This window comes from Meleagris gallopavo, chromosome 2 (assembly GCF_905368555.1).
Source record: "Meleagris gallopavo chromosome 2, MGAL_WU_HG_1.1, whole genome shotgun sequence".
Lineage (NCBI taxonomy): Eukaryota > Metazoa > Chordata > Aves > Galliformes > Phasianidae > Meleagris > Meleagris gallopavo.
The window spans coordinates 51233600-51257690 of NC_139405.1; the positions used below are offsets into that span (position 1 = coordinate 51233600).

At 38.8% G+C, this 24091-nt stretch overlaps 1 protein-coding gene across 5 annotated transcripts in view; it reads left to right on the plus strand.

Annotated features, from left to right (window-relative positions):
- Positions 1-24091, plus strand: part of TULP4 (TUB like protein 4) — a 147952-nt gene that overhangs the window by 101290 nt on the left and 22571 nt on the right. For all 5 annotated transcript variants that reach the window (XM_085217118.1, XM_085217119.1, XM_085217121.1 and 2 more), the window contains exons 5-12: positions 452-632; positions 3080-3214; positions 7059-7225; positions 16802-17026; positions 18665-18899; positions 19386-19530; positions 21925-22069; positions 23230-23323. In XM_085217118.1, the coding sequence (XP_085073244.1) occupies positions 452-632; positions 3080-3214; positions 7059-7225; positions 16802-17026; positions 18665-18899; positions 19386-19530; positions 21925-22069; positions 23230-23323 (1327 nt within the window). The remainder of the gene's footprint in view (positions 1-451; positions 633-3079; positions 3215-7058; positions 7226-16801; positions 17027-18664; positions 18900-19385; positions 19531-21924; positions 22070-23229; positions 23324-24091) is intronic.

Here is a 24091-nt window from a genome sequence, read left to right on the forward strand (position 1 = left end):
CCTCTTTCAAAGCTCCAGCAAGGTCTCATGTAGTCTTCCCCATTGTTTACTATTCTTCCCAGAAATATTAACTGGGCAAAAAATTTTCTCCCATGTCATAGAATCGTAGAATGGCTTGGGTTGGAAGGGACCTTAATCATTATCCACTTCTAATCCCCCTGCTATGTCAGTTGACTCTGAGTTAGTGGAAACTGCTTTAACTCCTACACATAAGGGACACAAAGTCCAGTGACTTCTTGATAATCCAGACAAATTTGATTTTGCTGCTTTGACTTCATTTGTTGTGTACATCTTTGATAGGCTGCAGTGTCCTGTTGTGGCACCAGTTAAAACCCTTGTCTGCTTTACTTTCAATTCATTTCCAGCATAGCAAGCTATCTGAAAGATGCATTCAAAGAACGGTCCAATCACTGACCTCTGATGGGATTGAGGTCCATTTTGTTGTTTTCAGGTTCTGTTTGGCACTGCTGATGGTCAGGTTATCGTCATGGACTGCCATGGGCGAATGCTGGCCCATGTGCTCCTTCATGAGTCAGATGGCATCCTCAGCATGTCCTGGAACTACCCCAGCTTCCTGGTGGAGGACAGCAGTGAGAGCGACACAGATTCGGACGACTATTCCCCACCACAGGGTAGGTTCCTTGCATGTCCTTCTCTTTTAGCTTTGCTGGCACTTATGAACACCAGGGAGCAGTCGTGTTGTACTGAAATAACAGGATGGCTGTGGTTTCAAGCAGGTAGAAGACAAAAGATGATGTATGGCTCTTGAGATAGAATCGGGGGTGGAGCAGAATACTGTTATGAGGGAGTGGGTTCATCCCAACTCTGCCAGTATGGCATGCTGCAAGACACACCTCACCCATGCTGCTCTGCCTCCATTTGCACAATGAGGTAACAGCACAAAACTGAAAAGTTTTTTAGTGAGGCCAAGTGAAAAAAAGTAGATAGGGGCCCATCAGATGTCACTGATAAGCACATGTGAGATATTGCCATGGTCCGTAATAGGTAGAGGGCAGTCACAAAAGTTAATGCATTGTATTTTATATTATATATATTTGTCTGAAAAGATAACAGTACTAGACATGGCAGAAGGTACTGCATCTTTAATTTTAAAGAAATCCTGTGAAGCAGAGATAATACTCATCATTATAGCTCCATCCTTGATAGTACTGACACAAAGAGCTCAATAAATTTCGTATAGGAGTGGTTATAAAAATATTTCCTGCAACTACATGGGGTAGATGGAGGGTGACTGGAGCTGACTGAAATTACTAATTCCCATACTTCTGAACACATTGCCAGTTTGAGAGTCTGGAGGAAATCCATCATGACCCTTATTAAGTATAAAACTTCTTGGGTGAAGTGCTTTGGTTTTAAACTCTTTGGAAATCATAAATTGCAAAAACCTATCAGCTACCATGTATGTACAGTCTGGGGTAGGATATGGTCATCACTTCTTTTTGTAAATGCTGTTGATTATTCTACAAATAAGATACGAAAGGATTAAGGCAACAATGATTGCGCAATAAAGATTTAAATACATGATAGCTAGAAATGATTCTGAATCTGTATTTCGGATATGAACCACTGAATTGAGGACTCTTACAGTTTTAGCTCTCATTTGGACTCAGTCCAAAAATATCTTTTTCAGAATCACTTATATGCATGTCAGTATGATAAACATATATTTAGCAAATATTGGTATGGAATGTAATCATCTGAAAAAAATGCTAGCATCTTTTGACCCGAGTTTTGTTTTGGCTTTAACGCCTGACTCTTGATAATGAGTGAGATTTATTGATTTAGTAGGAAAAAAAACCCACAAACCTTCAAATTTCCTAGCAAGCTTCTAATGCAAGACAAGGAATAACATTGAATTTTTATAATACCTTTGAAATCCAGTTGGAGGGTGGTGAAATTGCAGAGTACAGAGATGAGAGCTTAAATGATCCAAATGTGATAGTTTTTTCTGAGTCAATCAGGGTGGGTGGACTCGTTACAAGCCTACAAGTCTGCTTTTAATGATTACCCAAACATGATTTGTTTTCTTTAGAGCAGATGCAGCATAAACCTCTCAAAGGTGACAAGCCTTTGACTCACACAGAAGTGTAGAAAGGACAGCAAGTTCGATGAGTTTCTTTTACCAAATTACATACACACACAGAGCTAATTACTAGACATCATTCTCTGAAGTGCTTTTTGATTGACTTTTTGCAGGTTCAGGAAGCAATACTACTCTTAAACGCCTTTGCCATTTTTGATGACTGAGAATGTGCTGGTCATGCATTGAGAGCAACACTTTAACAGGATCCAGCACTGTCTCCTCTTGAGCTTTGTAAACAAAATGGAGTTAAATAGTGAATGCTGCAGACGGCAGCATTGGTCATTAAGTATTTGAACAAGTGAATTTTAATGAATGCTGAAAAATAAGCCCAGGGAAACAGAGGCTTTATAGAAATAGTTTTGAAAGTAAAGTATTCGTTTGATCTCATCTTCACCTTTGAGCTCATTGAATCCTGTTGTGCAGGATGGCACACAATTTTTCATGCTGCTTCCTAGCTCTTAACATTTAAAATACAGCAATTTGTGAAAGGTTGGTATGTTCTCCTAGAAGATCTTACAAAGTCTCTAGTGACTTCAGGAGGAGTCCCCATTACTTGCCCAGACAGGAAATTTATGTAACAAATAGCTTTTAGCATGATGATGGTGTTTATTATGCTGTTTTTCAACTTGGGATCCAAGGACGCTTTCCAAAGCACTGACTTTCAACTCTGGGGAGTTGACAGTAGAGGAGGGTAGAAGACCATTCTTGGGTAACTTAACAGAAGATCCGTAAATCATTTGGGGTATGCTGCAGTGAAAAAGCAAAGAGAAAAAATATTGTGGCTTCCTAGAAGCAGACAAATTAACTAACTGTATCTGCTTTGCTTTTGTTTACAGACGTTGCAGAAATAAGCAAGTAGTTCAAAATTTTGAACAACACCTGATGAGAATAAGCCTAACTACAGTGCCTCTCAGCCTTGATGTAGTTATTTCTGATTGCTTAGTTTTCACTCACTCCAGAACCTTGTGCTTGCAGATGGACCAGCTACATATCCAGTCCCGGTGCAGAACACCAAGCCGCTACTGACCGTCAGCTTCACGTCGGGAGACATCAGTTTAATGAACAATTATGATGACTTGTCTCCTACTATCATCCGCTCAGGGTTGAAAGGTAAAAAGGAAAATATTTCACCCCGTTTTATGCTCTGTTTTACTTGTACTTTGAATTATGTATCTGTATGTTACCTTTTTGTGTCTGTCTTCTAACCCAGCTCTTATCCAGCCAGAGCTCAGCCGCTTGTATTGCCATTATCAGCACTGACACCTGCTGGTGGAAAAGAAATGCTTGGTTAATTTTTTTATTTTTTTATTTTTTAATGTTTAAATTTTTTAGATCATGTTTTTATGGCAGCTTTGCAGAGCAAACTGATCTGTTTGCCATTTTTCAGCTGCATGTGCTAATAAGTTTGTTTGTTTGTGTGAATGGCCCTCTCACATTAACACTGTGTTCATCCTTAATTCACAATGTCTCTTCCCATGCTTTTAGTAACCAGATAAGAATCAGAACGCTCTTTCCCATGTCTTACAAATTTTGGAAACTTGCTAAGATTGTTATTTACCAAGAGGCAAGTTATTCTGAGAAGGAAAATTTCACTGATTACTACTATACATCTTGCTAAATGATATGCTTTAATGTTTATTTTAATTATTTTAATTATTTATTGTTTATTTTAATTTATTTTAGTGTTTATTTACATTGAAATCTTTACTGATCTTACTTGCCAAAAAGTCCTTAACTTTTCCAGCGCTCTCAGTGCTGGCAATTTATGGTATTTTGCCTGCAGACAAGTTTTAATTCACTAAGACACATAAGCACATGGTTAAAAATAGGCTCCTTTGATTTTTTTTTATATCTCTACAGGTAAATCAGTATTATATTAGATACAAAAAAAGAGAAAATTTAGCTGTCAGAGCAAATCCTTGGCTGTTCTGTAACAGTGTAATACTGTTGGCGAAAGGTCGCAGTAGTTTTGAGGTGATCAGATATGCAGAGGAATATAACTTCACATTGGAGAATTCTATCCGACTCCAGCTTCTGTCTGTCCCAACCCAAGAAGTATGTGGCTGGCAAAAAGTAGCTTCATGAGGCAATCCTATGATCAGAAAACTTCTTTTGCCAGAAAGGCTACTTTAAATCTGGGAAACTGGAACCAATATAGAGAAGCTCTTGTAATATCCACTGGGTTGTGTGCCCAGCATCACTGTGAAAGTATAGTAGATCAGATAAGTGGTTTTCAGTTGTCATCTAGTCTGTGCTTCTTGCTAGAACCAGAAGGAGAAACAAACCCATCTTGTTCTCTGTTTAGTGCTGTGAGGCTCCATTTTGATGAGGATGTCTGTCCTGTTTCTCTTTCCCCACTGATTTTAACTAATGGAAAAAGATCCCTTAATTACATCACCTTCTTTTAGCAAGTTACAGTAAAATATATTTATGAACTGTAAACTGGACTTTATCATTGACATCAGTAGAAGAATGTGCAACATCTTGCTGGATTGGCAACGTGAGAATGAAAGAAAGGTGTTTGGGATATCTCTGTCTTGTTTTGAAGCTAACAGTTTCATTATGGAAAGTATTTTAAATTTAGTTACTATATGGATACACACATTTTCTGTACCTTTTTATTAAAATTGTTGACAAGCAGCTGTCATTTTGTTGGTTGTTATCATGTGCAAGAATATGCAACTCCACCCAGCACAGGGGTCTCCATACTCAGAAGCCACTTGGAACACGGCTAAGAATGAATGATTTCCAGTATTGTGTGTAAGTCAATTCATGTGTTACTGTCTGAAATCTATAGGTATTGCATTGTAGTTTCTGTAGCAGATGCATTGTCTTTATAGGCTGCTGTAGGCTACTAAATAAATTTTTAAAGCAGAAAACTAAACTCTTCCATGCAATACCAAAATATTTTTGCTGTTCTACTGGCTTGCATAGTTGTAATTTTACTGGGAATATTCACATTAAATTGATGTAGAAGAACTTTTGCTGTTAGATGAGAGTTTGGTTACCCAAATGAAGTTCTTCTTTCATACAGCTTAAACACTCTGGGACGTTTTGTTAGGTCTAGTGGAGCTCTTGAACCGTTCAGTTGAGTATTTTCTTTCTTCCATGCTTTTTAACTCAGTGGTTCTCAGTGCGCTGATCTTTACAGAACTATTGAACTACATCTGCTAGATACACTAGTTAGCTGCAATTGCTACCTGCAGACCTGTTGCACATTTAAAGCGCTCTCTATTAAAGACTTGTGAACATGCCTTCACTTGCAGACCATTACACTCCATTATCCTCCATCTGATTTCTAATCTCTGAGCTTGCAGTGAGACACATTTCTCAATTGAGCTATTTTATGTCAAGTTTCAGTAGTCTTTGAAGACCCCATTGGTGGTGTGTCATACTGTGAAGCCATACTGTTCCCAGGGGATGCTGTGAATGACATCCAGCTCTTCACCGCCTTTGCAACAGCTTTGCTCTAGGAGTTTTGACTGAGAGAGAAAACTGCTGGACGCAGTGGTTACTCCTCTTCCTCTAGGTGTAGGGATCAACTCAGGTTTTGCTTGGAGGCATTTATCTGAAGGAGATTGTTGTTTCACTTTGGTAGTTGTGTAGTTAATCCAGTTAACACAAATGGAGTTGATCTGCCTGCATCATTGATTTCTAAAACACCCATCATCAGACTCTGAAAAAGATTAATTAAATCCCATTGTAGATTACTTAGAGGGCTGAGGACCAACAGAAAAAAAAGAGGCATGCAGTGCCTTGCTGTGAAAAAATTATCTTGAGAAACATGTGCCTTGCCTTGATATATGAGAAGCATAATTCCCATGAGGAATACCAGAAAGTTGAAATAATACAAAACCATTTTAAATTGCACATAGAAGTCCCTGAAAATGACAAGTTGACAACTTGAAACAATTTTGAGATCCTTCTTGCCAACTCTCATTTCTCTCCTGCTTCTTCATTTGAAGACAGCTTGTCGCCCACAAATGTCTTCAAAAGGTTCTTGGCAGATTGAGCATCCCAGAGCACAAAAGTTTTGTCTTCACCATCACTTTGTCTCAGCACAAAATAGCTGCCTTTCACCTCCGGTTTAAGAGTAAAAAGGTTTAAAGACTAGCTCAATATTCCTTGTACATGCAAATTTGCCTCTGAAACACAAGCAGGAGCACAAATATTGTTTTGGTGTGACAAAGAGCTGGAAGATATAACAATTTGAAGTTAGCATCCCTAAATTAAACTGTGGGTGTTCCTCATTGAGAGGTGCCTATAGAAGTAACTGATCTGTATATTCATATCCACGTGTATGAGAGACTAAGCAATCCCTGTGTGCTTCTGGCAAATTCCTGCTAGACTGAGGATTAGATTTTCAGAAGTCAAGTCAAAAGAAAACGTGTGAAATGGAGGCTATATGTATTTATGGAGAAAAATCCAAAAGTCTTCCATGCTTGACGGTACAGATTTTGAGTTATACTAAAAGTTACACTTACAGCCAGTGAGAATGTGAGGCACTACTAAACATGCTGGTTTTTTGCACTATAGGTCTCTCCAGACAGTCTTTGCTGCTCAGTGAGGTTATTTATCTGGGCATTAAAGTGACTCCACTTATTTACCACAAAGCTATACATCTTCCTCACTAGTTTTAATATTGCTACTAAATTCTTATAGTTACATACCTGGGAACGACCACTAACTTACATTCTATACTTACCACAGGAATAGATTCATTAGTGAGTTGTTAGACATTTTGTTGCAGTTCACACAATAAAAAGGAAGCAGCATTCTCAAAAGTGCATTTACAACGTATTAGCTGCTATTTTGATGAAAAGATTTAGGGTTTTAAATACTCATGTAACCTCCAAGAGTATAATTTAGATTCTCAAATCACTTTGGTGCAGCTGGAAAATGATTCCTGTTGCTTCTAATAAGAGATTATTGTAAACTATCTTTGCAATTTCAGATGTGGTGGTACAGTGGTGCACGCAAGGAGACCTACTTGCAGTAGCAGGGATGGAGAAGCAGTGTCAGCTCGTTGAACTTGGCAATGGGTCTCTGTTGAAAAGCGCGCTTGTCAAGTTCTACAACGTGCGCGGGGAACATATCTACACTCTGGAGACACCTGTGCAGGTAGGAGAGAGATTGTTTAAGTCAGTTTTTAATGCTTTTCTGGCATACTTTTCATACATTGACTTCTTGGTTTAGACTTGTAATATGAAAAGGATTGTAAAATGTCCTACTGCATTCCAAAATGCAATATTATAAAAATGCTCCGTAGTTGTTATTTATATTACAGTAAACATCCAAGAATACATCTGATTCTAGGGCCCACGGTGCTAGGTCTTGTGCAAGTATAAAATAAGAAATGTTCTTTTTATTAAAACCATTGGGCCACAAGTGGACAAGACAGAAAAGAGAAATTCTGTTATTTCTCAGATAAGTGAGTGAGGACAAAAAAATAGATAACTTGCTTGATGTTGTAGCAGAGCCAAGAACTGGTATAATATGGTCCAAGTCCAGTATCAAGATTATATGCTCTTGTTACTGCTATAATTTTCTAAAGTATGATCACTTGGTCTGATGCAATATTTTACTTGTTATGGCATCAGACAGACAAGGAAGAATCAGGATGTCTTATTTTTGTTTCCACTTTCTGTACAGACTTCCATTGTAACTTTGGTTGTGTTACTTGACTATCAAAAGGACATGGACTGTGTGCTGCTCAGGAGCACAATTGTTTGTAGCTCTTCATTGTTCTTCCAGAACACAGTTGAAAGTCACTCTACAGTTTGTCTCATTTTCTGTAGAGATGACTCCATTCTGATTTCTGACTGTTACTAGTGAAACTTAATTAATTATAACAACTTTGAAATCAAAAAGTGGCAAAAAATGTTGTTTACATGTAATCAATGATGATACCATCTATTATTGTTTCTTTTTCAGTACCCTGAGCTGAGATGGATACAAAAGGATGACATAGTAAACTGGCTGCTGAGTTTTTGTGTTTACTTACGTTTAGCATTAACCCGTGCTTACTAGTTCAGCACTCTAATTTAGATAGAATTCTTTAGTTTTGTAACATATAAAATGATGTTTTCCAAAGCCACCCTATATAAGTACAGAGATGCCTAATGCTGATTTAGATGTTTAAAAGACTTATACATACGCAGTTTTATTATCTTAAACATAGTTTTTCAAGCAAAATAGTGCACCCATATTCACAGTGGATCACTTCTGGAGAAAACATTATACCAGTGATACTTACTCCCAGACCAGGTTTAAAGGTTTATTCTGTTACTCAGTTCCAGAATATAGTATGTCCGTGTTACCTATGGAACCAGTACAGCACTTGGGTGTGAAGCGGTGAAATCAAGTTGTTTGAGCAGTAGAATGGATTGGGACAGATAGCCTTGAGATGTATATCTGTACAGGCTTGCTGCTGTCTCCCCATTTTCTTCCCAACAACCACAAATTCTCTCTTACCTCCATGCTTTCGTTTCCTCTAGTTCTTCTTACATCCCTTCAACTTCCTTTTATACATTCGTCTCTTCTCCTTTCTTCTCTGCTTAATCACTTGGGGGAAAATGAGCATGTATTGTGGTTGATGTGAGTGGTAATTATTTTACCTATTAAATAGTAGGATCATAGGATCAGAAAGGTTGGAAAAGATCTCTAAGATCATCTAGTCCAACTATCCACCTAGCATCAATATTGGCTACTGAACCATAGTAGTCCCTAAGTATTACATGTACCCTTTCCTTAAATACCTCCATGCACAGTGATTCCACCACTTCTTTGGGCAGCCTTTTCCAATGCATTGCCACTCTTTTGGAGAAGAAGTATTTCCTTGGTCTTATATTTCATCCCATTGGCCTCCGGCCATTGATCCAGTCTCTCCACATCCCTCTGTATGACTTCCTACCCTTAGGCAGTTCGACATTTCCCCCACTTTGGTGTTGTCTGCAAACTTACTGAAGGTGCATTCAGTCCCCTCATCCAGATCAACACCGTTTCTAGTGCTGTTCCCCATGAATGCTCATTGAACAAATGGACAGGTCATACAGAGTGGGTTATTGCTAAGTTCATACCACAGTACTTTTCATAGTGAAAATAATTAACCCAAACCCCTCTGTTCTTTCCAGCTGCTATTTTTCACTAAAGTTGCAGTTTTTCAGTATCGTGGAGATTTTCCCCTCTTTATTGGCCAACAGCTTCAGAACAAGGATAGAAGTGAAAGTCAGAGAGATGGAAACCACTCATTAACACAACAATCATGCTTATTTCCTTGAGAAACCGTGCTAAAAATATTCCAACTGATATATTTATGTTAATTAAAAACTTGCGTGCATAAGCTTGCCTAGAAGTGGAGCCACTCCTTTCCTGTCATTTGTCAGTGTTTATTCTCTTTATTTATTGCACTTAAGTTCGTATTTAACTCAGCTGCAGGAGGAAGTGAAGGAGATATTTCAGAAAACACCTGTATCTGCTCATGTGGACTTTACTGTTGTGTGTAATTGCTGGTCTAACAGTGCTTCCAGCTAAGTACCAGGTACGCTAGAGCATTGCAAAGTATTTGGTTTACTAGCAAAACCAGATAAAAACTGCTGTTGCAAAAATATCACTAGTAACTTGTTATTCCACGCATCTGCTCCAAGAATATATATGCAGATATGCTAGTGAGTCAAGTCCCAGTAATTTGTCTGATAACAAATTCATCAGAGCAAATTCATTAATTCTATGTAAAATGGCAATCAGCCTTGTAATGGTATTTCATAAAATTCATCACTGGTTACTGAACGTAAATGGAAGAAAAGAATCTACACATCTCAAACTCTTCTGGTACTAAAACTGTTTATTCCAAAGCAAGCAAATGTATGACTGCAAAAGCGTATTCTAAATGAGCATTTTTTCCAAATTTAGGAAGGGAATACTTTACTTCCTACTTTCATAGGAAGTAAAACAACAATGAACACAGGAAGTAGTGGATTGCTGGTGCCAAACTGAGTTTCTGTGTCGCCTTCTGTCCCAACTCTTTGATAAAGCAGATGTCTGAAATTGTTATCACTAAAATGTACTCAACTGTCTTCGTTTGTTGCTGCGTATATTGGAAGAGTATTAAGGAAACAAGAAATTATAAATTGTTCGTAGTAAAACTCAGTCTAAAACTGATGTAGGATTTAAATGTAACTTGACTGGAACATTACCTAACACAAAGGCACTTAAAACTCTAACATAAAATAGATTTGGGTACTGCAGTTTGCTGATCCTGATGATGGCTGTTGTCATGGTTTCCTTCAAGGTGTTTTGTATGCCACCTTCTCCTCCAGCCTTAATATGTTTTTGCCATCCTCCATATCATTTGATTAACTCTCCTAAGCACCTTCAGTGTAGGATTTTATGGTTCATAAACCTAGTTTGCTGACTGTAAAACCCTAGGTAGGGAAATCACGCTTGTATAGAAGTATCCAAATGAACACTGTAGCTTTGTATGAAAAATAATATTCATAAACAGAATGATAGAGCTCTCTGTGCTGGGACTTCAGCCTGACATTCTGCAATACATTTGCAAAATATATTTGCAATATATGTTTGCAGAATGTAGTGCAAAGAAAAAATCTCAAATCCCTTTGGAAAGTTACACCAGACTTTAATGTTATTGGAAGCAGTTATATCAAAACTGAGTTCATAATCCAGAGAATACTGATTATTGATTTGATATAAACACATTATCAATTCCTGTAAATCTTAGTAATTACTGTTCTCGCTCTCATGTACACAAATATTAACCTGATGAACTGAAACTGTGCCCAATTCTTCTAGCTGGCAGTTTTTTCATGGCCTTGCTTTCCCAGCACTTAAAACATTGATTAAAACTGCAGACTGCTCTGCTGGTTATAATTTCTTAATCAGAAGAATGTTTATTTCTTATGTTTTGTATTAAAGCCTCATAACCTTCTCCTGGCACTAAGCATATATGGGACTAACAGTAAGTGGCCTCATTCAAGGCTGTTTTGCAGTCTTGCTAAATCGTTTATGGGAAATGCTGCAACTGAATTCTGTCACTTCCGAATTTCTCATCTAAGGAGCAGACAGGGTTTTTTATATCAGGTAACAATACCTACTGTCAGAAAGCTTACTTCTGAGTGGATAAAGCCGCTTTCTGTCTTCTTCTGTCTTTGGACTTTAAACACGGGTGTCTACCAACTTCACCAGACCCATGAAGTTATCCCATTTCTTGGTTCAGATTTGCTATTTCTATTTTGGTTCCTTTGCTTTTTATAATTTTCTTTCTCATATATTCAGGGGAACAAGAGCATGGATCTAGAAACCCTGGTACTGATCTCATCTCAAATTTATAATCCTAAAGAAGGTTAGATTATAATTTTATCTCGTTATGTAATTGCTGTGTGAACAGATTACACGAGGATTGCAATGAAGAAGATGAGAGCAGGTTGAGCCCAGCATGTCTCCTAATCAGTTGCTATATGTATGGGCAAGAAGGTCAGATGCAGTAAAAGTGTAGTCACATTTTTCTTAGTGCAATACTTTTAGACCCTAATTCAAAGCAATATACCAAAGTCTGCATCTTTATAGCAGAGGTTTCCAGGTGTCTTTTAGAAGACCTGCTTGCTCTAACCATACTGCTATCAGCAGAAGCCCTTGTGACATTTCACAGGCTGCTTCTTTGCTGGAAACTTCTTGGCACCTGAACAGTTAGGTGGAAGACTGTGTGCTTCTGCAGAAATCTGGTAATTGGTAGAATTCATTTTACTAAGCCTGAGAAAAGAGGTACAATTTTAGGTTAAATTCAGATCAAAAGGACTGTGAGAGGAAGAGGCTGCCTTTTATGTTCCCCAGCTGAGCTAACCTTGCTTACTTTGTCTTCATTAATTTCACATTCAGTGTTCAGGTTTACTGCTTCCGAATTAACATTGCCTTTTGTTTTCAATCATCTGAAATGAGTCCTGTTTAGTTTACATTGGATGGCACCAAAATTTTGGAGAATTTACTTTGTTACAGAAAGATAAACAAGAGCAGCGACTCTGAACTAGCTGGCCTAACGTTCTTTGGGATTTCAATAAGTACCTTAATGTTTTACAAACAGGCCGTGAGATCATCTTTGACTGCTGCACAAATGGATTGTGATCAGGACTGCAAAACGGGTTCTGTCTAACTATATTTGGCTGAGAACAGCCTCATTCTGCGAAGATGGAATCTCACATTTGTACTGAAATCTAAACAAAAACAAAAAAATCACTGTAAAAACAGAGGATATAAGAAACATTTGCAAGTCAAATAAGAGTTTGCTCCATGAAAAATCATATAAGTAATACAATTTTTGGTAAGGTCATGGAACTTATTGCTTTTATCATCAATTCTCTTAGTCGTTAGTAGTTAGTATTATTCCCATTGTAAACATAGGAACAAAAGAATGAAGAAGTTGCACTGTTTCCAGTAGTTATCCTTGAACTCTAGAGCAGTACAGAGATGTACAGAGCAGTACAGAGACATTTCTGAGAGCCAGATGGGCACTGTAGCCATTGTACCTTCTGATTTCTCTGAAAAAAAGCAGAGGGAAAGACAAAATGTGTATCTCCACAATAGCACTTTACAGTGAGAGAAAGCAGGCAGTGTAGGCTAGAGTTTCTACTTGTACGTACCATTGACTGGATACAGTTCTGCATTTTGGTTTCTTCTCCTCAGAAAATCCCCTTTTCCTGGATCTTCTGCCTTGAAATATCTGCCTTCGTTCATCTCATTACCAAGTGGGACTTCCAGTAGTCAAGGGTCCTAAGGTCCCCTGACCTTAGAATTTCTGAACTCAAGAAATGCAACAAGGAGCAGCTTGCATGGTGTTCTCCTTAACTCAACTTTATACGAGTGATGAAAATTTTATAAATTATGTTTTTTTCCTGTAAGAGAGACTTTCAAACTCACTCTGAGAAGAATGGCAATAGAACTTGTTGACCGGTTTTGAGATGTGTTTTCAGACAATATTTCTCCTTATAAAACATTACATTTTTTTTGTTCTTCATTATTTTTAATATACAAAGCTGAATTCCTCTGACATTTGTTTTGTTGTTCTTTTGTTGTTTTTTTTACATGTTTGCATCTAAATCAGGAACTCACTCAGGTCTGTATACTTTGTGCTAAGATCTTTCAACACCCGATTTATATGCAGAGGAAGATTAGAAATAATCATTAGAAGTTTGCTGCTAGTGCATTTCCTTGTTCCTAGAAGAAATGAACATGTGTGCAAACGTGGAAAATAAAATTCCACTTTGCTGGAGTCTGCAATATCTGTATCAACAACTTTTTCTTCCTTGTTTACTAAAATAATGGAAATAAGCAGGTGCTTTATAAGGAACAATACTTTTGCATTGAACACTGCAGATAAATTGCTTTTGCTCAGCAGTGTTTGAAGGGAATGCTGTAGCCAGCTAATAATTGTCTTGCAGAGATAATTGATTCATGTCCCTGTCCTTCAAGGAAAAGAGTGGGAAGTCTCGTTATTGAGAAATATTATTGGAGCAGTACATTTAAAGGTCAGGTCAGATCTGGCATTTGGGTGATCTTCTTACTTCCCCAGGCATTTAATCATGCTCTAATTTTCCATGAACCTCATCTGAAATCCTAGACCTTCTCTGTAAATGAAGTGTTGCTGGATATTAGACTTGAGGGATACTGGGGATCTGAGCATTCTGTAGAAAATGGAGGCAAAGCATGCGTGGTCAATCAGTAAGCAAATGCAAACCAATATTGTGTAAGTGCCTTTTGCCGAGACTGAGAACGTTAAGAGTAGAACATGATGTGTATGGGAGACTAATTACACAAAGAGAGTACAAATGTCATGACGCAAGCAGTTCATCCCTTGTAGGAATTATGTGTACGTGTGCATTTGAATGTACACCCACTTGTACGTATTGTCTACATAAATATATGCCTAACTAATGGGATCAAGCCTACAAAAGTTAGAAAACGGCTGAGTTATGGTTGCCTGCTGGGAAACAGATGAGATCATGCCATGAAGCAATCTCTTTTGGCATCTGGCTTTCTGCTCATCCTTTGCTCCACGGTGCTTATTGCCAAAGGCCCCACCCAACATTTCAAAGCTACTGAAAAATCTCTTCTTTGGGAATGCATTTAAGATTACAGATGTTCTTGCACTGGTGCTATCTGCTCCTCTCTTGCCCTACAGTAATCTGAGGGCAGAAATAGTTTCATTTGACTCAAATAACTGGATGAGCAAAGGGCTGTCCGGGTGTGATGTATTGAATTATGATAGCTGGGGTAGTAGACTTCACAATTTCTTCTGCTGTGAAACTGTGCAAGAAATAAACATTTTTGTGCAAAGTCACATATTTGTTTATTCCCTCACCTTATTTATAGGTAAGCTTTAATTGATCCAACACCACCAGACAGATGTGGTTTGGATCCCACAACTATCAGGTAACTATCCCACTACTATCAGGTAGATAGTTCTGCCCATGCTGAAATGCAGTTCTTGGGGAAATCGGGGTCACTTCTCCTAGTGCCTTCCTCAGACTGTCATACTTCAGATGTGACAGCTGCCTAACTTTTGTCAGTGCCTTTTCAATCACATTTTACAAGCAGCATGAATTGTCTTATCACTATTAAACAGTATGAGGGCTGAACTTACCCTCAAATAACGAAAATACCCATTAATAGAGATATTTTATCAAAGACAGCCCCACAGGTTATGGTTATGACAAGCTGTGTAGTAATTATCGATGGTACACAAAGGACTTTTCAGTTCTTTTGAAGTTCACTACAAAATACCTTTAGCAATTACTGTTAAAATCACAATATTCACATATTTTTGCTTCCATTTACATATCAATAGGCCTGAAGGTTTGTGCATCCAGAGAAGTGTTTGTGGTGTTGCCTCTCAAGGTTTTCTGCTTTTAAAACCAGAATTTTCATTGAAATTTAAATCTAGGGTAAGATTACATAGCAGGAAAGGTCTTTTCTCTGAAAAAAAAAATCTGCCACCAGCCTTTTATCTTGATGATAGGCACTGATATCATGCTGTGCACTGATATCATGCTGTGCAACTGCATTTTGCTTTATATCATTCACTGAAAAACATCTTCCCCTAGTTTCTCATCTTCAAGCTTTTTGAATTGGTAAATAAAGGGAAAACTTTTTGCTCCCAAACTAGATTAGTATATTCTGGGCTAATCTAACCCATTTTGTGGGTACCATATTAGCAGAGAGGAGCAGATAAAGATTACTACTGAGTGTGCCCTGACCTTTGTCTTCTGTGTAGTTAATTCTTGTTCAGTGCATTATGATATTCCAAAGAGAGCCTGACCTTAAGGGAAATACAGTTCATAATTTAGTTAAGAATATGTTCGCTTGAATTTTTAAGTGTTGAGGATTGTGAAAAAAAGGAAGTCCTTCACAGGAAGGATTGAGCCTTTTTCAATTCACTGATAACAGCCTTCTTTACAGTGTGCCTTATGGATTGGGAGTGTCTTCCTTATCCTAAGCTGGTGTTTTGTACTGAGATAACAGCTATGAGCTGAAGATTCCTTAGAGTGTGTGTATATGTGCAAACAAAGATGTTTGTAGCACATCAAGCAAGATATGACAGCTGGCTGCACTTTACCCTCACAAAGGGTCAGAATAACAGTGATAGTGCTATAAGATGTCAAGACACAGCAGTGCTTTGCATTAAAAAAGATGGATTTTGGCCCAAATGTTTAGAAAGCAAGCACAAGGAGCTGTCTGGGAAGGAGCTCAGAGATATTTGTGGGACAGTTTTACCCATGAGGAGTGTCTTGCATTCTGGAAAACAAGTTTACTCCTACCTTAACAGGCATAGTTCCTAAGAGCTGATATTTGTAAAAGCATCCACTCCATTCAGTTTTTAGTCAGGCAGTTACTTGGCACATGCAATGAAATCCTTTTTTACTTTGTTCTAAATCTCTACACAGCTTGCTATTATCGTGTGAACTCAATATTCATGCAGCATGGAATAATGTGCAAGGGAGAGTTTGAGTGATTTTTTGTTATGCTGCTCCAAAGTCTGACATTTAGGGCCAGTCACCTCTGACTCTCTTGGTTGTTGACTGCCTTGAATTTGGATGTATTTGAGTATAGACAAACAGGAGACAAAAAGGCCATGGTGATCTCTTACAGCTCATTTCCTCCGGTAATAGTTCAAAAAAGACATAATGCAACAAAAGAAGGAGTGCAAGACAAGAAAGCCAAGTGAATCTTGTCCGCTAGTTTAGTAGCTATCTCTGGACATGTAGTCTGAATTTCAGTTGTAAAATGGGATCCATTAACAGTGGATGAAGGTTGATTAGACGACTGAAAAAATAACATGGATGGTGCCTCAGAAGATCCTGCTCTTTAGCAGTGTGTGACTTTTAAGTCATATATCCTTATAGCGCCTCATTTTTTTCATCTCATTGATGAATTTGATAGACAATTCCTTGTGTGAAGAGCTTCAAGTTTTGCTAGTAAAAAGAACTGCGTGTGTATCAACCATGGGTATCAATAATTTCAGGTGTCCACATTTTTCTCCCTTTTTGTGGGCAGTAGCATGCTTTTCTAAGTTTCTAGAAGACTTAGTGTAACTTAATTGGTGATGTATTCAGATGATCACTCGCTGTGCAATTGTTTGGGTGAACGTGTATGATCTTCTCAAGTTGTGCCCTTTTCCTCCCCGTGCAGCGTCCTATCATCTCCATCTGCTGGGGTCACAGGGATTCACGCCTGCTGATGGCTTCTGGGCCTGCACTATATGTTGTCAGAGTAGAGCACAGGGTCTCCAGCCTGCAGCTTCTGTGCCAGCAGACCATTGCTAGCTGTCTGCGGGATGACAAGGATATCAGCAAACTCACCCTTCCCCCTCGGCTCTGTTCATACCTCACCACTGCCTTCATACCAACAATCAAGGTAAAAGGAAAGCAGCATGTGTGCGCATGAAAGAGAAAGGGGATGCTTGATTTTCTTCCCCCTGCTGCTCCTAGGTGACAATGGATAAAATCCTGACCCTACATAATTATGATAAAAAAGCGTGATTGAGGGTCACTCCTGTTCAAGGACAGCAAAGTCGATGATTAGTGTGGTGCCTACTGAAATGTGAAAAGAGGGCTTACACACACTGATCTGCGCTGTTATGCATGGATGGCTTTTCCAAGGACATTCCAAGGTACAGATAGCTGTTAGCTCAGGAAGACTGCAGAAGAAATGGTGTCATGGTTTTAGGAGACATTCACAGTGGTAAAACTGTTACCTCTCTGTTTGTTGCAAGACTCCTTATAATGCCAGGAGAGGTATATTTAAGATCCATGTTTGCCCAAATATCTCTAGTGACCGTGAGTTCTTCTAACCTTACTACTCCAACAGTGCTATGAAAAAATAAAGCAGATATTATATCTTTTCCTGTACCACTAGCAGAGCTGCTTGCAGAGCCATCTGCTCAATCTTATTTTTTCATATTTTTGCTCCCAGGTACATCTTAGGATTTCAGAACTCTATCACAGCCTGTAAAACTAGAGCATTAGCTAGTACATGTCCTACATCTAAATATGTGTTTTCGTGGTATGTATTTTTTGTGCATGCATAGCAGCATTTTCTCAAACAAGTTTTGGGTTGTCATTATAACAGTATAACTCTAGAATAACTAATTTGAAATCTGTTGAGTTGGCCCAGCTTAAATGAGAGCAAATTATGCCTGTAATGTAATGATTCAATACAGTTCCATTTGTGTACTCCTAATCAGGGCAATTTGTGTGACTGTGAAACATTTCATTTGCCAAAGAAGAATAAATGCCTTGCTGTAATCATGGCTCCTTGATCTCCAGAGATACAGAGCACTCAGTAGACCAGTGGTAAAGAAACACATGTTAGTGTTATTTGTGTCATACAGGCTATATTGTCATAGACAAAAGCAGTCTAATTGCTTTTGGACTGTGCTCTTCATGGATTATTGCAGCCTGCTGGCAAGCAGGGCAAAATAAGCCACCTTAAATTTCAGACTCATATTTCTCTACACAGCAAGCAAATAGATCCTCGTCAGAGATGGGTCATGTATTCAGAAGTGAGTGGGATGATAGAACAGGTACAAGCTCTTCCAAGAGCTGACAACATAATAGCGTGGTGTAATAGAACGCACCAGTACTAATGAGGAATGGGAACGTGAATGGCCAAGTTCACTTTTGGGGACAGCAAGAGACAAGATAGAACTCTGAAGCTTTGACTTGACTGTGTTACCCAAGTTAAAATTTGTTATCAAGTTTGTGATTGATAGAGCTGGAATTTGAATACAGATTTGTTATCTACAAGTCCAGCCTTCCTCTTTGATATGATTACTTTTAGTTTCTCAGTTTTAAGCTGTTTTAAGCCTAACTAAGCAATAAACAGCCCCACTGTTTTGTGTGTCGCTCATGCATAACCCACAGAGTAAAGTGACCTGCCAAGTTAGAGTTGGATTCAAGATCAGTTAGTTGTGTCAAGATTAAATCATCCCCCCCAAGAAAAAGAACAGTAACCTATGGGAAACTTTCTCTTTTCTTCCTTGGTTTCATTAAGCCTCCTATCCCAGACCCAAACAATATGAGAGATTTTGTCAGCTATCCAACAGCTGGCAATGAACGTCTTCATTGCACGATGAAGCGGACAGAAGATGACCCAGAAGTTGGTGGTCCATGTTATACTCTGTACTTGGAATATCTTGGGGGATTGGTGCCCATCCTGAAAGGACGTCGTATCAGCAAGTTGAGGCCAGAGTTTGTCATTATGGATCCTAAAACAGATGGGAAAGCAGGTAAAAGTGAACTGTAGCTCTACATAAAAATGATTTAGAAAGACTTTAAATATTAAAAGTTCAACAGCTAAAGAAAATCTGTATAAAAAAATACGGAAGCTGGTATCTGTTTTTTTTTTCCTTTTTTTCTGCTGGGGAAGAGTTTTTAGCATGATCTAGGCTCAAGCCTCTCAAATTGTATCATACTGTCAAAGAGAACTTGTTATATTTTGAGTAGAAGAGAATAGATTGGTAATTAGCAGAAAATATCCTTTAATCTCGATTTTGAAGTCACTTGAATGTGATTCAGCCCTCTGAATCATGTACACTTGAGTTCAGACCACTGGAAACTTGGGCTAGGCACGATAAAGAACAGTTAATTATGTCTTTATACTTTTATCTCATCTACCGCCCATGGATCAGATTTATGCTTCTGATGACTGATGGTTGTAATTGATATCAGTTTTCTGAAGCAGCACTTACATTTTTTGGGGCCTGTTTTGATAGATGAAATCTATGGAAACAGCTTGATTTCCACTGTGATTGACAGCTGCAACTGCTCTGACTCCAGCGATATCGAACTGAGTGATGACTGGGCAGCAAAGAAATCTCCCAAAATCAGTCGAGCTAGCAAATCACCCAAACTCCCCAGGTAATCATTTCTTGAATATTGCCTCATCTTTTTCCCAGGTTTTCTTTCTGCCTCCCTCCCCTTCTTCCTTTCTGACAGTTTCTTGACACTTTATAAAGTTTAAAGCAAACTCCTTTGGGCAGATAGGAGCCTTCTGGAGCACTGAGGTCCTCTGCCATGTGCAGTTCCAGACTGATCTCAGATATTGATGTTGAGGTGGACTTTGAGGAAACTTCTGGGGCAAAAGGTAATGGGGAGCAATAAGGCACCCTTCTTTCCCAGCATCCTCAATTTTCACAAGTAGTCTCAAAGAAAAACCTTATGAACTCTCCCACCACTGCCTCTGCTGTACATGAACTCTTGCCATCATGGAATATATTTTGTCCTTCAGACAATTCATGTTTTAAGTCTTCTGTGTTTAGAATCCCTGGTCTGGTTAAAGACTGTACTTCCTCAGGGGTATTTTCAAGTTAAGAGATCCATGCGATTGATCCAGTTATAGGGGGCACATCTGTTGCTGTGGCAACCTTGCAAGGAAGGATTAGCAAATATCCTCCCAATCACTGAGTTGACAAGGCTTTGTAATGGAACGCAGAACAAGTTTCTAAATTGTTAATGTGTCTGGTTGCTCTCCTGCCAGCTCTTCATTACATTTATTGTGTGCACAGACAGAACCCTCAACCTGTGCAGAGCCTCATGGGTGTCTGTGATGATTCTCATAGGTACTGATGTCAGCCTGCCAGCTTCATGTTACAGGTTTGATCCCTTTCAGTTGCAAACAATGCCTTTCCAAAGGCTTTATAGTATGAGGCTGTCCTAGCAGAAAGCAAAGAAAATGCATCTACTTATATGAGAATGTAATGTGTGAAATAAGTTTTTATTTCAGTAGTACTTGACGAAAGAGCCACGAATACCTGAGCCTAGAACAGAAATAGCTCAGGTAAAGAAACTGTCTTGCTGCCTTGGTTTTCTAAAAGCTTTTGCTTTTGCTCTGTTTCCCACAGTGAACTTTTTCAGTTACATTATCTCTTCTTACTCATGATGCCCTTTGTATAATGTGGGGCAGGAGTATTTGGCTCAGAGTGAGATCACTGGTTATGGAGCCTTGATTTGCCGTATTAATGCAGAGATTTGCCAATTGAAGTGTCATGTTTCTATTTCTTGAGGGTTTGCTACATATACTACATCTGGTAGAAGTGCTGTAAGCTTTCTTAAATGATTCCGAAGTCACCCAATCTGAGTAACTGCAAATGTGTCAAGCTTTACACATCTTTACATTTAAACTGTAACTCTCCACTATATAGATTATATAGTCTATGATTATATATGCTATGCTAGGGGCCAGTGCTCTTCAATATCTTCATCAGTGACATAGATGATGCCATTGAGTGCACCCTCAGCAAGTTTGCAGATGACACCAAGCTGAGTGATGCAATCGACACATGGGAAGGAAGGGAAGACATCCAGAGGGAACAGGACATGCTGGAGAAGTGGGCTCCGTGAGAGCCTAGTGAGATTCAGCAAGGCCAAATGCAAGGTGCTGCACTTGGGTCAGGGCAATCCCAGGTATTTATACAAACTGGGGGAAGATCTCCTTGAGAGCAGCCTTGTGGAGAAGGATTTGGGGGTCCTGGTAGATGAGAAGCTGGACATGAGCCAGCAGTGTGCACTTGCAGCCTGGAAGGCCAGCTGTGTTCTGGGCTGCAGTAAGAAAGGATGGCCAGCAGGGAGAGGCAGGTGATTGTCTCCTCTACTCTACTCTTGTGAGGCCCCATCTGGAGTACTGCGTTCAGGTCTGGGCCCCCAGTACAGGAAGGATGTGGAGCTCTTGGAGCAGGTCCAGAGGAGGGCCACTAAGATGATCAGAGGGGCTGGAGCACCTCTCCTATGAGGAAAGGTTGAGGGAACTGGGCTTGTTTAGCTTAGAGAAGAGAAGGCTCCAGGGAGATCTTATTGTGACGTTCCAATATTTGAAGGGAGAGTATAAACAGGAGAGGGAAAGGCTGTTTACGAGGATGGATAGTGATAGGACAAGGGGAAATGGTTTTAAACTGAGACAGGGGAGGTTTAGGTTAGATATTAGGAGGAACTTTTTCACACAGAGGGTGGTGACACACTGGAAGAGGTTGCCCAAGGAGGTTGTGGATGCCCCATCCCTGGAGGCATTCAAGGCCAGGCTGGATGTGGCTCTGGGCAGCCTGGTCTGCTGGTTGGCGACCCTGCACATAGCAGGGGGGTTGAAACTGGATAATCATTGTGGTCCTTCTCAACCCAGGCCATTCTGTGATTCTTCATTAGTCACTTAAAGAGCACCATACCAGCTGCCTTCATTACCATCTTTATATTCTTAAGTATGTTTTTTTTTTTGCCTTTTTGCATGCCAGTTGATTATTCTAATTATTGCTTCCTATGCAGAATCAATATAGAGGCTCGCAAATCTCCAAAGATGTCACGAGCTGCACAAGAGATATCAAGATCACCAAGGTTACCAATAAGGAAACCTTCTATTGGTTCACCAAGCCTAACCCGAAGAGAGTTTCCTTTAGAAGATATTACTCAGGTATTGTGTGCATTGTTACCAGACCTGAGCCCATGTGCTGGTACACATTCAGTGATCCTGAATAATTTTTTTTCACGTAGTTACAGCTACTAGATGGAATGCTGCTATAATTGCATGATACAAGTCAATATTAATGTTTGGAAGTGTCAGTGGAATATCAGGCGTTGTTTGCTAAGTTCTGCCCCCAGTAATTTTGTCAGTGTGAATCCAAGTGAGAGGTTTTATATGAGTTGATGTTGTTGACAGTTTGAAAAGTATATGTAGAAATGTTTCTTACTCTGTTTTTCTGAGCTGTCCTAATGCCTCTGTAGTTCTCTGTTTTGCTAGGGATCTGCAGAGACAGGATTGCTCTACAGGGCCAAATGTTCTCTGTTTCATAATTGTGTGGAACAGCCTTAATTGGAAGGAAGGCAAGAAATTAGCACTTGGTGTTCTTTATGTTGTTCACATTCTGCGGGTAAATGAAACTTAGCAGCCTGTAAAACTGTCTGGATTAGATACACATTTAATTAATACCAGTCTGAATTCTTTTTGTTTTGTATTGTTTCAGCTGTTTTTTTCCATTCTGTCATTTCTCTTTCTCCTTCTTACGAAAACCTTATAGTAGGTCAGTTACATAGCAAAACAGGACATGAGACCAAAGGCTTGGATCCTGTTTTGATATGGACAGCTTAACTCTTGGCTTTTGAGAAAATCTTTTAATCTTTCATACCCATAATTTGATCACCATGGAAGCAGTGGTTTGGGAAACTGCTTTGGAAACTAGTTAAGAGTAATTCATTTATATTTTATTTATAGTTCTGTAAAGTGATTCTGAAGCATAGAACCAAAGGACAGACAGTATTATTTTCTGAAATACAAACTAGTTGGGCTCCTAATGTACAGAAGAAGAAAGCAGTCGTATTCTTCTAAGCAACTATCATGTTGTTTAGTACTTCCACTACTTCCACAGCTTTAAGTGATTGTTGTAGATGTAATTTCTGATGGTGTTCAGATATCAAAATGAGGCTTTTTAATGACTAGGTATAACAGTTGCTACATAAACACTTTAGGTATTTCAATTAAAAAAAAGCTGAAATTGTATTGACAGTATTATCAGTAGCATTATTGCTCTTATACAGATCTTACTAGGTGAAAATGATCTTGTTTTTTCTTTGTAGCACAACTACCTTGCTCAGGTCACATCTAACATCTGGGGAACCAAATTTAAAATTGTGGGTTTGGCTGCTTTCCTACCAACTAATCTTGGTGCAGGTAAAAGCAAATTCTATTTCCTTTTGCATATCAAGCTTTTTAACAAATAAGAAATTTACAACACAATACATTCTTCTTAAGTGATCAAAAAGCTTCTTTAACAAAGCAGTTGTTTTCTCTGGACAGTGGGAATTAGAATTTACAAAATTCACTGTACCTAAAAGAGATTCAGATCTATAAATACAATAATGAGATGAAAATGTTAAAAGTCTCAGGTGTAATAGATTAATTAACAGTAAAGTACAGACCTTTATTCTTACAGTTTATTTGAACAAAACCCAAGCTAATAGACAACATTTTTGCAAGGAAGATATGAAAATGACAGTAGAAGCGTTTTTTAAAAATCCGTTTTTTGTAGTAATTTACTTGCTAATTACACCAAAATAATGTAATAATCGCTCTTACAGACCATGCTGACGATTCTACAAGTCTCAGTGGATAGCATTATCACATGATTCTCTTTCTGGGCTATTCACAATCTGGTAGCCTTAAAAGTAGCGATTGTCTGCTCTTTTGATCTTTTTCTGGATAGGCCTTTTCTCCCTAGACAGTCCTACCGAAAGAAAATGGCTGAGCAAAGAACAGGGTATTTTGTAGAATCAATAGCAGGACTGAGCTCTGAACTGGAATACCAATGGAAGCTCTAAGAACTAATAACAGTGCTCTGGATGCAAAATTAAACAGATATTTTTTGTGTCTGTATTGACTGCCATCAAACAAGAGATGGAATCCTAGCTACTGGCAAGATGAACGCCTCTGAACCAGCCT